This window comes from Sturnira hondurensis, unplaced genomic scaffold (genome assembly GCF_014824575.4).
Source record: "Sturnira hondurensis isolate 20B ecotype Veracruz unplaced genomic scaffold, ASM1482457v3 Scaffold0011378, whole genome shotgun sequence".
Classification (NCBI taxonomy): Eukaryota; Metazoa; Chordata; class Mammalia; order Chiroptera; family Phyllostomidae; genus Sturnira; species Sturnira hondurensis.
Window position 1 is genome coordinate 2457509 of NW_028084009.1, and position 12861 is coordinate 2470369.

Below are 12861 nucleotides of genomic sequence, written 5' to 3' on the forward strand. Positions count from 1 at the left end.
AAAGAGGGAGAAACAGTGATGCGAGAGAGACCAACCCGGCTGCCTTCTCGTAGGAGCCCCAATCGGGGCTCAAACCTGCCACCTGGGTATGTGCTCCGACCAGGAATTGAACATGCGACCTTTGGGGCTATGGGATGATGCTCCAACCAACCGAGCCACACCAGCCAGGGATATATATTTTTTACAGATGTAAAAATTTAAAAATTAGAATTCCTTTAGCTAAGGAATCCATTCTCCAGTTCCCCACAGGACCCACAACGTCTGCACTCTCTGTACCCACAAAGGGGTAAGTTCATATTCTTAAAGGTACCTGTCTGACGCCCTAGGACAGTTACACAGGTGGAAGTCTAGGGGTGTGTGTGTTTATGTGTCTCAGTGTGTATATATGAGTGCGTGTGTGTGTACTGTTTACTCTAGGATTGTGACGTGTGTTTCATCACACACATTTAAATTTTGGGTCCATTCGAAATTTTTTAAAATTAATTAATTAAATTAATTAATTAATTTTAATTAAAATTAATTAATTTTTAGTGAGAGGGGGAGGGGAAGAGAAAGAGTGGGAGAGAAATGTGTGGTTGCCTCTCATGTGTCCCTTATTGGGGACCTGGCCTGCAACCCAGGCATATGCCCTGACTGGGAATCAAACCGGGACCCTTTGCTTCCCAGGCCCATGCTCAATCCACTGAGCTACAACCAGCCAGGGCCACAATTTATTTTTGATTGAATAAGTGGCCACAACCCAGAACTGGGATGAACTTTTGTTTTCCTGGTTGCAGCTGAGGGAAGGGGAGGCATCAATACCTGTTCGTAGGTTTAAAAACAAACAACTCTGTATTTTTGTCCCTTTATACAAATAATGCAAATTCAAGGATCATACGCCATACACTCAGTACTCCCAAAATAAGCATCTTTTTAAAAAAACTGCAGTGTACTTCCCACAAGTATTTTCTTCTTAGTATATAGGTTTTTGTCTTAGAAACTTTTTGTTCGTGTGTTGGTTTACATTGTGTAACTTGTGACAATGCTGATAACTGCTAACAGTGAGTGGTTTACCCCAGCAGTTCCCAAACCTGGCTGGGCAGCTGGTTTCCCAGTGGAGCTTGTTAAAAATAATGAATCAGCAACCCTCAGGGGTAGACCCTGGGAAACTCTGTTTTCATGAGTTCCACGGAGGTGTCTGGTTCATGGCCTACTCCTCCCGCCTCCCCACCCCGCGGCCGTACCTGTGATGGTCTGGGTCTCCGAGGTGATGGTTCTGGTGGTCTGCGCCTGCGCAGCGGGCACCGTTTCCTCCGCCACGAACTGGACGGTGCTGGGGGCCGCCCCGGGCGCGCTGGGCAGCTGGCAGCCGCTCTGCTTGTGAGCAACGAAGGTGTCCAGGTTGTTGAACTGCTGCTTGCAAATGCCGCAGATGTGGGTGTCGGGCGTCAGTTCGACCAGCACCGTTGTGCCTCCTGGAACTCCACGGGGCAAAGGGAAAGTCACAGATTAATTCCAAATAGCCTGAAATGACAGCACCAGCTGGAACCACGGGAGAAAAAACAGGCACGGTGGCAGACATGGCTAGGTGCTGGCTCAATGCCCACTCCACTTCCTCCTTCTCTCTGGGACACAGAATCCCAGTACTGTCCTGGCAGCACATACCGAGACCAAGTATTGGCTAATACCACATTTTTGTCCCCAGGGGCAGGAGCGGCTCTCCACACAGGAGAGGTCTTTGATGGGTACACCTGCCCTGCACTTCCAAGGACCGGCAGCCATCTGTTTTTCAACTAAACAGCAGTTGTACTTCCCTGTCACTACAAAAACCAATCCTTTCACTGTCCCAAACCCTGTTCCCCCACCCCACCCCGAAAGAACCAGTTGGTCCCTTACATTTGTGGGAATCCCTCCAGCACACTGGTAAAGGCACTTCTGAGAAAGTTTGGCTTTCATGATAAAAAGGGAACACTTTGCCTTGAATGCAGATAGATTTGACCAAAGGGGCTTGTGCAGCCACATTGAAACCACGAGGAAAACACTAAGATTCCTACAAATGCGGGTCCTTACTTCACTGACCTCCTGAGCCAACCAATTCCAGACTTCTCATTGAGATAATATAGTTCAGTTTTGTTGTGTGCAGCCAAAATTTATTCCTAACTGATAGGGACATTATTTCTCAATAGTAACGATATCAAGAGTTAATACTGCATTAATATTTGTACCCACGGCAGTGCCCCACACTGTATCAGAAAGTGCTATGTAAATGTTTACTGAATAAAGGAGCACCAATAATTCACATGTCTCTAATATGAGAACCTTAATTTTTATTTACCATATTTCTCAGACTATAAGACGCACCTGTTAACCACATTTTTTTGCTTCAAAAAATTTTCCCCTATTTTCCTCCTCTAAAACATAGGTGCGTCTTATGGTGCGGACCCCAGATGCACCTAGGTTTTAGAGGAGGAAAATAGGGAAAAAATTTTTGAAGCAAAAAATGTGGTTAAAAAAAGGGGCATCTTATAGTCTGAAAAATATGGTAGATTTTCTTTTCCTTATAAAGAAACACGTGTATAATGGAGACTTGGAAAGCAAAGCATTGGGGGAAATAATAATCTTTCATGTGCACCATGGACATTGAAAATATTTTCTTCCATTCATCTTCAATGAAAAATTGCTTTTATTGAAATTTGTTCCAAATCATAAAGTTAATCTTTTCCCCCACATAATCTCGCATTGGTATTGTGATACATCTCTAAAATATATTTATAATTATAACCATGTAATAATACACTCACATTAGTTCGTTTTACCCACACTTCATAATCTTCAATAACTGTAAGGCCCTTCTATTATTCCCAATTTTCCCCATGTCTAAGTAACAGAAATACTTTGTGCATATACAGTTGCCATCCATGCATCACGACTTTCTGAAATTTCATTAAATCGTTGCATTATGTGCACTTCCCCTGAATCTACCCAAGGCAGGAGTCGTGTGGAAACACAGTCTGGCTGACTCGCTAAGGCGAGAGGTGGCCCTGCTGCCGGGGGCCCTGTGCGCTGGACAGTCCTCCCAGGTCAGTGGAGGAAAGAAAGGGCGCCTTTCATCTCCCAAATGCTGCTGCTGAGGCGCCCATGGGACTGACTGGAAAACCAGGAACTGGGAGGTGAAGCGACCTGCATCGCTGAGGGTTCCTCAGTGATCACACAGGACTGATCCCCAGAAGTAAATGGGGAGAAAAGTTGAACGGTTCAAGGTCATGGGGCTTGTAACAGGCCAGCAGAGGGGTCCCCCAAGGTCCGCCCCCCCCAGCATGTCTCTTGGTTGGGTTATTACTGAGGTACCCTATCCTATCTGAACTTGAAAGTAAACCCCTCTGAAAATTTGGAACGATCAAATTTTCAATTTTCATTTCCTCGTGTGCTTGGAGTGAGAATGACTGAGACTAAGTAAAAACAATTGGTACAGTTTGCGCTCCTCACCATAAAAAAAAAATTGCTTTATCATCCCAAAGCTCTCCAAACCTGTTTCAGCACCAGAATGACCTGAGGGAAGTGGGCCGGGAGTCAAACACAAAGCCTCTGAGTCCCACTTCTCAAAGAGTCATAAGGGGGGTGGGGTGAAGGGGCGCTGGGGTTTAGGGAAATCCGTGCTTTTCACAAATTACTGGAGCATACCCAGCCAAGTCTGGGAGCTGAAGTCTCCCAAACTGTTATCAGTAACAGCTAGCCCTTACTCTTCACCAGGGGTTTTCAAACTTTATATGCACCTGAATCTCCCAGGGAAGGCCAGCAGATCTATCTGTCCCTCCATCATCCCCACCCCACGCCCTGACCTGATGGGTGGGGCCCAGAGAGCTTTACTTTATTTTTCAAAATTAGCGTCCGTCCTCCCAGGTGGCTGGTTTGCGTTCAATCCCTGGGCCATTCCTTGGGAAACAATGCACGGGCGAAATCGGGGACTGCCTGTTCTCATCAGGAAAATAAAAATGCACCTCACACTCAAAGAGAAGGACCACGGCTCCATTCCCCATTCAAATCTCCACCTTTAATATGGACCAGGCTTTGCAGGAAGGCGGCAAGCCCAGCCTGCCAGACCTCGTGAAACCCTCCAATCCCCAGACTTCAAGGATTTGGGGCCACCTAAGCAGAAGTTTCCCCACCAGCACTGCAGCTACCACCCCCCCCCCCCCCCCCCCCCCCCCCCCCCCCCCCCCCCCCCGCCACGGGGCCCGGGAAATGTCCCATGGAGGTAGGAATGGCTGAACAGAATTCCCTCCCCCACCATTCCCTTCAAGGGATCTTGCAAACTGGGGAGCGCCCCTAGCCTTGCACCGGGTAGGGTGCCCCCACCCCAAGCCCACTCCCGTGCCTTCTGCACTGCGCGCCCGCCGCGGTCTCCGAGACGCGGGCACAGGGCCGTCACCCTGATTTCGGGGCCCCGGGCCTGCTCACTGCGTCGCAGACGTGCTTGGGCCCGGGCCCCGGAGCGCGCACTGTGCCCGGAAAAGCACTTACTTTGCACGGAGCCCGGGAAGCTCTCGCCCTCGCTGTTCGCGTTCATGGCCAAAGACTGGGGGATCCCCGGCCGGCCGGGATGGCAGGGCAGGGGGGCAATGGTCTACATTGTATAGGGGCTTTTCCTTTTATTTTTCCACAACCCCCCAACCTTCCTTCTCCCAACTCTGCAAGGCGGGAGGACGGATGTAAAGCAAACCCCACTTCCGCTGCCTAGAGGGCGCTGGCTGTACTCAGCCGCCCCAGCCGAGCTTTGCAACAGCGGTTCCCGGGGGAAGCTGCGGGCCAATCCCGATACCCGAGCTGCCCGCCCGGGACTCGCGGAATCCCTCGGGATCTACAAGGCGCCCGGGAGGGTAGGCAAACGCTGGTAGCAAGGGATACGCCCCATGCCCGCAACCCGGCGGGCTTGGCGTCGCGTTTGGCTTCCCTGGCTCTGGCGCCTTTGCACTCGCCACCCTGGGTGCCTGGTCCCCAAGGTGGCCCGGCAGCCGCGGTGCCGCGGTTGCAGACAGGACCCCAAAGGGCTGCCGTTCGTGGGTGGGTGCTTGGAATGCTGTGGACTTTAGATAAACCCCAGCTGAGTGTCAGTGTGCAGCAAATCGCAGCGCTGGGCGGGCCCTCTCCCCAACTAGAGAAATAAAAAAGATTGTGACCCGGTAGGTAAAGCTTACCACTGAGACCAAACGGTGAAGGCCCCCGTGCTCCGGGGTGTCGCAGCCTTACCGTGCATAGGCACCTGGAGGGCTTGTGAGAGACTGCTGGGCCCACCCCAAAGTTTCTGAGTCAGTGTGTCTGGGGCGAGGCCCGAGAATGAGTATTTCTAAGTTCGTAGGGGAAGTCCCTACTTCGAGAAGCCATCCTCGGCTTGCCCATTCCTAGACTGCTGCCCTCTTGTCCGCCTACCCCTCATCTGCTCCTCGTCTCCCTCTTGTCTGCTTTCTCCTTCTTAGAGCTTATTACATCGAACATTATAATATATCTAGAGTCTGTCTACTTACCTACCTGATAATCTGTGTATTACCTGTTTCCCCTTCTCCCTTACATTCAGTAAGTCCCCATGGACAGTATTTGTTTCTCAATGCATATGTGCGCACCTGCATGTGTGGTCCGTCCAGAAAACATCCAGCCATTGTTGTATAACAAGAATGGGTTGTGTGACATTGATGTAACCCGGCAACCGAGGAGAGTGGACTGGAATGCGCATGCGTGAAAGTACCCCCCCCCAAATCTTTTTGGCCCTGGTTGGTGTAGCTCAGTGGATTGAGTGTGGCCTGCAAACCGAGGGGTCCCCAGTTCGATTCCCAATCAGGGCATATGCCTGGGTTGCAGGCCAGGTCCCCAATAGGGGATGTGCAAGAGACAATCACACATTGATATTTCTCTCCCTTTCCTTCTCCTTCCCTTCCCCTCTCTAAAAATAAATAAATAAAATCTTAAAAAAAAAAAAACCAAGCCTCTTTGTTTCACTGACATATCCATCCCCAGCAACTTGGCCTAGTGCCTGGCACATAGCAGGCTCTCAGTAAATGTGGTGCATAGCTAATGGAATCGTCCCTGCTGCCTCCTTTAAGAGTGTGTTCCTTCCTGTAGTGACTATTGAAGTGTTTGCAATGTGCCAGGCGCTGTGCTAGAACCTGGAAGTACCAGGGTGATCCAAGAAGAGAACTTTGCTAGTGGCTGTGATGTGGTCGACGCCAATCAAATTGGCAGTGTGATTTCTTGATAGCGATAAGGTCTCAGAATACATACAGCAAGCGGTAGTGGCTGCAGGAATGGCCCAGGAGGGCCTCTCTGAGCACGTGGTATTTGGGTGCGGTTGGGGAATTGGCTACAGCAAGGACCCGAAGGCAGGAACGAGCTAGATGTGGATTGGCTGTTGCCTGCCAGTCCAACCGCAGTCTGCCCCTGCTCTCTGGCCTTGCTCAGGCCAGCGACGCCATCCTCTGTGCCATTGCTCCAGCAGACTAGCTCTCTCTGCCCCTGGGGCTCGTTATCTGCTTTTCCCCCTGCCAGCGTGGCTTTTCCCTGGTCTTTGCAGGGATGGCTTCTTTCTGTCACTCAGGGCTGAACAGAGTATCACCTTTCCTGTCTCTTATCTAAAGCGCCTGCCCCCGTTGGCGCTCTGTACTACATCACCCCCATAATACCCACCCCCAGATAACATGATCCACAATGGCACTAAGCTTAGGACAGTATTTGTTTCTCAACGCATATATGCGCGCCTGCATGTGTGGTCTGTCCAGAAAACACCCAGCCATTGTTAGTATAACAAGAAGGGATTGTATGACATCGATGTAACCTGGCAACTGAGCAGAGTGGACTGGAATGCTCACATGTGAACAATGACCACTTCCCTGTATTAGTCAGTGAGGCTGTAGATGCCACTGAGTGAGCATGTGTACTGTGTGGCCATCACATTCAGAATGACTGAGTGAGTAGAGCAACAAATCTGTGTCAAATTTTGCGTTAAGCTTGAACATTCCTCTGCGGAAATTATGTGAATGATTCGGAAGGCCGTGGTTGTCGGCAGCTTCTTCATGACAATGCAACTGCTCATGTATCAAGTCTCCAGCAGAGTTTCTTGTCAAAATACTGAATCTCCCAGGTGACTCAGCCCCGCTACAGCCCAGATTTGGTGCCCTGCAACTTTCTGCTTTTCCCAAAACTAAAGTCACCTTTGAAAGGGAAGAGACTTCAGACCATCAGTGAGGTTCAGGAAAATACAACAGGGCAGCTGATAGTGATTGGGAGAACTGTGTGAGGTTCCAAGTTACTGCTTTGAAGGGGACTGAGACGTCACTGTCCTATGTACAATGTGTCTTGTGTGTCTCATGTGTTCTTTAAAAAATGTCTCTATTTTTCATATTACAAAGCTGGATACTTTCTGGGAAGACATTGTGTGTGTGTGTGCACATGTGTTGTGGACATATATCTTATAAAAGTATGACTATATATTTTATAAAAAGTATGACATATTTTATAAAAGTATGATTATAACCTACATGCTGTTTTTTAATCTCCTTTTGGGGTCATACATAATATGACTATTATTTTAAAAATCCACGAATAATATCCGACCACCTGAGATTGCCGCAACCATAGATAAACTGTATTTACATCTTTATGCAGTATATATCTTTCTAAACTTTTATACATAGAAACATAATAGAAGGAATCACATGAACTGGTGATACTATCTATCTTTAAATTCAAAATATTAATTTTGCACTGTTCAAATTAATACAGGGGTCAGAGTAGGGTTACGGTTGTGAATACACGAAACAGTTTATTCCTGTAGTATTGTTTTTTAATTATTTGTGTCATGACTGCAAACCTACTTTTGCCCACTATATACTCCTGTGTATAATATTGTACTTCTGCTAGAGGTTGTTGTTTCTGTACCCAAGACTGGTTGTATCCATTTTTTTTTTTTTTAGAATTTCTGATTTGCAGCTGAATACATGACCCCTCCTGAAGAAGACTTTTCCCACCCTCCTTTGTAGCTAGACATTGCTATATGATAAATTCTGGCAATGTGAAAGAAATGTTGTGATGTAAGTTCTGGGAAGTCTCTTAAAAATAATAGTTTTCATATGCCATTTGCCCCTTCTTTGTCACTTCCTGCCTTCATTGTTTGGAATGAGGGTGTGAGGGCTGGAGCCCCAGCTGCTACTTTGGACTGAAAAGTAGCCTTTATAGCCTAGAGGCTATACTCTAGGCACGGCGGAGTGGTGAGTTGGATGTAGCCCAGGTCATTAACTTCTTTATGGAGATGTCAACTAGATTGCCTACTTCAGAGCTCCACGTGCACGAGAAATGCACTTGATCTTGTTTCAGCGACTGTTATTCAGGGAAGGGTGTTTTTTTCTTTCTTTCACGTGCAGCTGAATCAAATCCCAATCAAACATGATACTATGCATACTGCCTCATAGCTGGCTTTGCTTTTGGGAGTTTTTCAGTTAGGATGGTGCATTAGAATGACCTGTGCCATTGCTAAATACATGGACACCCGACCCCATTTGTAGAGATGGCTTCAGAAGGACTGGTGTGAAGCCTGGGCGTCAGTATGTCTGACAAGCTTCCTGGGTGAATCTGAGGCACTTCTACTTGACCTCCCACTTCTGAGGCCAACTTCTGAGCTTCACTATTTGATCATAAATCTGAGCCAACTTCTGCCTCCTACTCTTAGTTTCTATGGTGGCATAATCTTCCATTACAAGGTTTTATCACGATTTACTTGCTATGCTACTAGATGTTAATGACTTTTTAGATAAAAGTAATACATTGCCATAGCTTTGTCATTTATTGGTCCACGGGAACACATTCCGAATGGAGCTGCTGAAATAAGTTGTTTCAGCACCATTTGGAAGGGCTTTCTCTTCCTTTCCCTTTCCGGGTCATTTTCAGTAAAGATTACATTTTTTAAAAAGTTAACAGCATCTATTTGACTAGAATGCTCACAATTTATTCAGTTCTTAAGTTTTTGACCACTTCTCATTTAATAGATAACATATAATTTAGAAATCGCAAACTTCCTGTGAGGTACCGAAATTTTTAGTAATCCTACTCCATGTTTGAAGTCTAGGAGATAAACTAATTGGAATCTGCTGCCAATGCCTTAAGTGGATAGATTGCTTATAAAAATTGAGATGCATAGCCTTTTTAAGAAATGTGAAGATCAGGCAAATCTTGGCCTAGATCACCGTTCAGTAGCACGTGGCCAGGCCCCAGAAGCCCCTTTGCATGCCGCCTGGCCTCTCTGGTTCTCCCTCCCTGCCCCCTCCCCCCTGCTTCTGGTATTAAAACCAAGCATCAGTGCGCCAGACCACTGCCTCTGTGCTACACGTATTTGAGTTTATCTAAAACTTCCAATACGTTTCGAATAGAAAGAGACTTACCTTTCCCTAGGGCTTAAATGTTTCTTTTGACTAAAAACTTCTGCTAAGGAATCACCCACATTGCCTGTACTTTGTCATTTAACCTTCCGAACAACGGGGAGTCAGACACTATCGTCGCTATGTTATTCATGAGAAATTGAGTCTCACCAAGGCTAATGTTTTCTCTAGTCAAAAGGCCAGTAATGGACTATCTCAGGTAAGAATCTTTGAGGGGAAGTAACAGAAATGGTGAAAGAGCAGAGATTTGCCTAGTGTTTCAAAAATCAATCTGTTAGGATAACTTCCTTGCTTAAATAATTTCTGGAAGGAGATTTTCAGATACTTTCTTTTTTTTTTTTTAAATGTGATGGTTTTATTTTTTTTAAAGATTTTATTTATTTATTTATTTATCTTTAGAGGGGAAGGAGAGGGAGAGAAACATCAATGTATGGTTGCCTTTCGTGCGTCCCCTGCTGGGAGTTGGCCTGCAGGGAACCAGCCTGCAACCCAGGCATGTGCCCTGACTGGGAATCGAACCGCGATCCTCTGGTTCGCAGGCCCGTGCTCAATCCACTAAGCTACACCAGCCAGGGCAGATACTTTCTTAAATTATTGAGAGAATATATGATTTTTTATTCTGGTAATATTAACTATAGGAATAACAAAGTCATCGACTTCCGGCCAAGATGGAGGCATAGGTGGAAACACTGTACCTTCTTGTACAACCAAATTTAAGAGCAAAGATTTAGAAACAAAAACACAACCAAAACAGACAGGAAATTGAACTGTACCGAAGTCCGACAACAACGAACCGTTCGGCCAGATCGGTAAGAGGGGCGGAGCCAGTGGCTGGCAGAGCGGGGTCAGGCAGGAAAGATTGGCCAAACTGACCCAGGCGCGCAGGCAGTGGTTGGCAGATCCCAGGCGTGGGGTGGCAACAGGCGGACCCAGTGAGGGTGTAAGATGGCTGGCTGATCACGGTCACACATTCGTGCGCAGATAAACCAAGTGAAGGAGCGAGCAGTGAGACAGACTGCTCAGGCTAGGGCCCTAATGACAGGAATTTAAGCCTAAAAGCACCAATTGGAAAAACTTTCGGGGTCGAGGTGCCAGGAGAGGCTCCCAGGCTCACAGAGAGTTTGTTGGAGAGACCCACAGGGTCCTGGAGGGTGCACAGGCCCAAACACCTGGGAGCCGGCACCAGGGGGGCCCGGTTTGCTTGTGGGAAGCTGCAGAGGGGACTGAAATCTGAGAGACAGCCCAACGAATGCCATGGCTCCCTCTCTGACCCCACCCTCACATACAGCGTCACAACCCAGCCACTGGATCACCCCACCCTGGTGAACACCTAGGCTCCGCCCCTCATACATAACAGGTGCCAACAGACCAAAACATAACTCAAGCAGAAGGACAACTCAAAGCCCCAGAGCCAATACTTCTAAGAGACAAAGAGATAGCCAACCTATCAGATGCACAGTTCAAAATACTGGTGATCAGGATGCTCACAGAACTGGTTGATTTTAGTCACAAATTAGATGAAAAAAATGAAGGCTACACTAAGTGAAATGAAGCAAAATGCACAGGGAACCAATATTGATGGAAACAAATTTGGGACTCAAATCAGTGGAGTGGACCAGAAGGAAGGAAGAAACATCCAACCAGAAAATAATGAAGAAATAAGAATTCAAAAAAGTGAGGAGAGGCGTAGGAACCTCCAGGACATCTTTAAATGTTCCAACATCCAAATAATAGGGATACCAGGAGAAGAGGAAGAGCAACAATTGGAAAACTTATTTGACCAAATAATAAAGGAGAACTTCCCCAATCTGGCAAAGGAAATAGACGTCCAGGAAGTCCAGGAAGTTCAGAGAGTCCCAAAGAAGGTAGATCCAAGGAGGAACACACCAAGGCACATCATAATTACATTACCCGAGATTGAAATGAAGGAGAGAATCCTACAAGCAGCAAGAGATAAGGGGGCAGTCACCTACAATGGAGTTCCCTCAGACTGTCAGCGGATTTCTCAAAGGAGACCTTACAGGCAAGAAGGGGCTGGGAGGAAGTATTCCAAGTCATGAAATCCAAAGACCTACAGCCAAGATTGCTCTATTCAGCAAAGCTTTCATTTAGAATGGAAGGACAGATAAAGTGCTTCTCAGATAAGATCAAATTCAAGGAGTTCATCATCACCAAGCCCTTATTATATGAAATGTTAAAGGGACTTATCTAAGAAAAAGAAGATAAAAAATATGAACAGTGAAAGGACAGCAAACTCATGGTTATTAACAACCACACATAATACAAAAGCAAACCAAGAGGACAGCTAGATCGGGAGCCAAACCATAGAAATGGAGATCACAAGGAGGGTTAGCAACAGCGGAGTGGGAGGAGGAGAAGGGGGAGAAGGTACAGAGAATAAGTAGCATAGACGGTAGGTAGAAAATAGGCAGGGGGAGGGCAAGAGTAGTATGGGAAATGTAGAAGCTAAAGAACTTGTGACACATGGACATGAACTAAAGGGGGAATGGGGGGAGGGGGTGTGCAGGGTGGAGGGGAATGAAGGGGGGAAATGGGACAACTGGGGTAATGGCATAATCAATAAAATGTATTAAAAAACAAAACAAAACAAAAAAACCCCAAAGTCATTGAATTCACTGACATAAGTTTTATGAGCAAAGATATCCTCCCCTTAACAAAACAGCTCATAATTTCAGGTGACAAAATTTGTTCCACAGTAAACATTACAACAAATGCTTCCTATAACAACCATGCACAGTACACTAAAATCTCAGTTCTCAGGACAGGAACTTTTATTTTCTTTTGTTGTACACCAGCATCTGTAACAGTGCCTGGTATATAAAAAGGGATGGATGGATGGATGGATGGACGGACGGATGGACGGACGGACGGACGGATGGATGGATGGATGGGTCGATGAATGAACTGAGGGATGGGTGGGTGGATGGATGGACATACGAATGGACAGATGGATGGATGGCATCAGGGTGTCTTTGGAAGATCACTATTAAAGCCAACCTTTATTACAGAAAAGCGTTTTTCCCTTTTTAGTAAATACAGACATAAGTATAATAGTACGACTGATGGCAGAATCTACAAAAATTATAGTCCATTTAAATTGTATGATAACTGGTGTTCAAATATTTCCAAGCCTCCCTTATTTTTCTAGACAGAGGCTTATAAGATTGGCCAACTCAGGGCCTTGCATTCTCAAAAGCACTTGTTTCAACAAATGCAAAGTTTCTCAAAAGTGCCACAGAAAATTGTGACCCAAGATTTTGACTGCAAAAATGTAAGCAAAGCTGGCGCGACGGCTGGAGTCTGTTGCCTCGGGCCCACCCCTGGCTTCCCTTGTCCCCACGGTGGGACAGCGGACCCTGTGTCTTCCAGGCGTCTGGGGCTCCTAGCTTCCTGCTGGGTTTGGCTAATGGGTGGAAGGAGAAGCCAGAGCACTACCTCCCCT

General features: G+C 46.8%; 1 protein-coding gene across 3 annotated transcripts in view; it reads right to left on the reverse strand.

The window, feature by feature from the left end:
* Positions 1-4691, reverse strand: part of ZFP64 (ZFP64 zinc finger protein) — a 65915-nt gene extending 61224 nt beyond the window's left edge. For 2 of the 3 annotated variants that reach the window (XM_037059915.1, XM_037059913.1), the window contains exons 1-2: positions 4501-4691; positions 1224-1460 (exon numbers count right to left, since the gene is read on the reverse strand). In XM_037059915.1, the coding sequence (XP_036915810.1) occupies positions 1224-1460; positions 4501-4546 (283 nt within the window). In that variant the 5' untranslated portion in view covers positions 4547-4691. The remainder of the gene's footprint in view (positions 1-1223; positions 1461-4500) is intronic. The other variant, XM_037059914.1, reaches the window with a different exon arrangement.
* Between the last annotated feature and the right edge of the window lie 8170 nt (positions 4692-12861).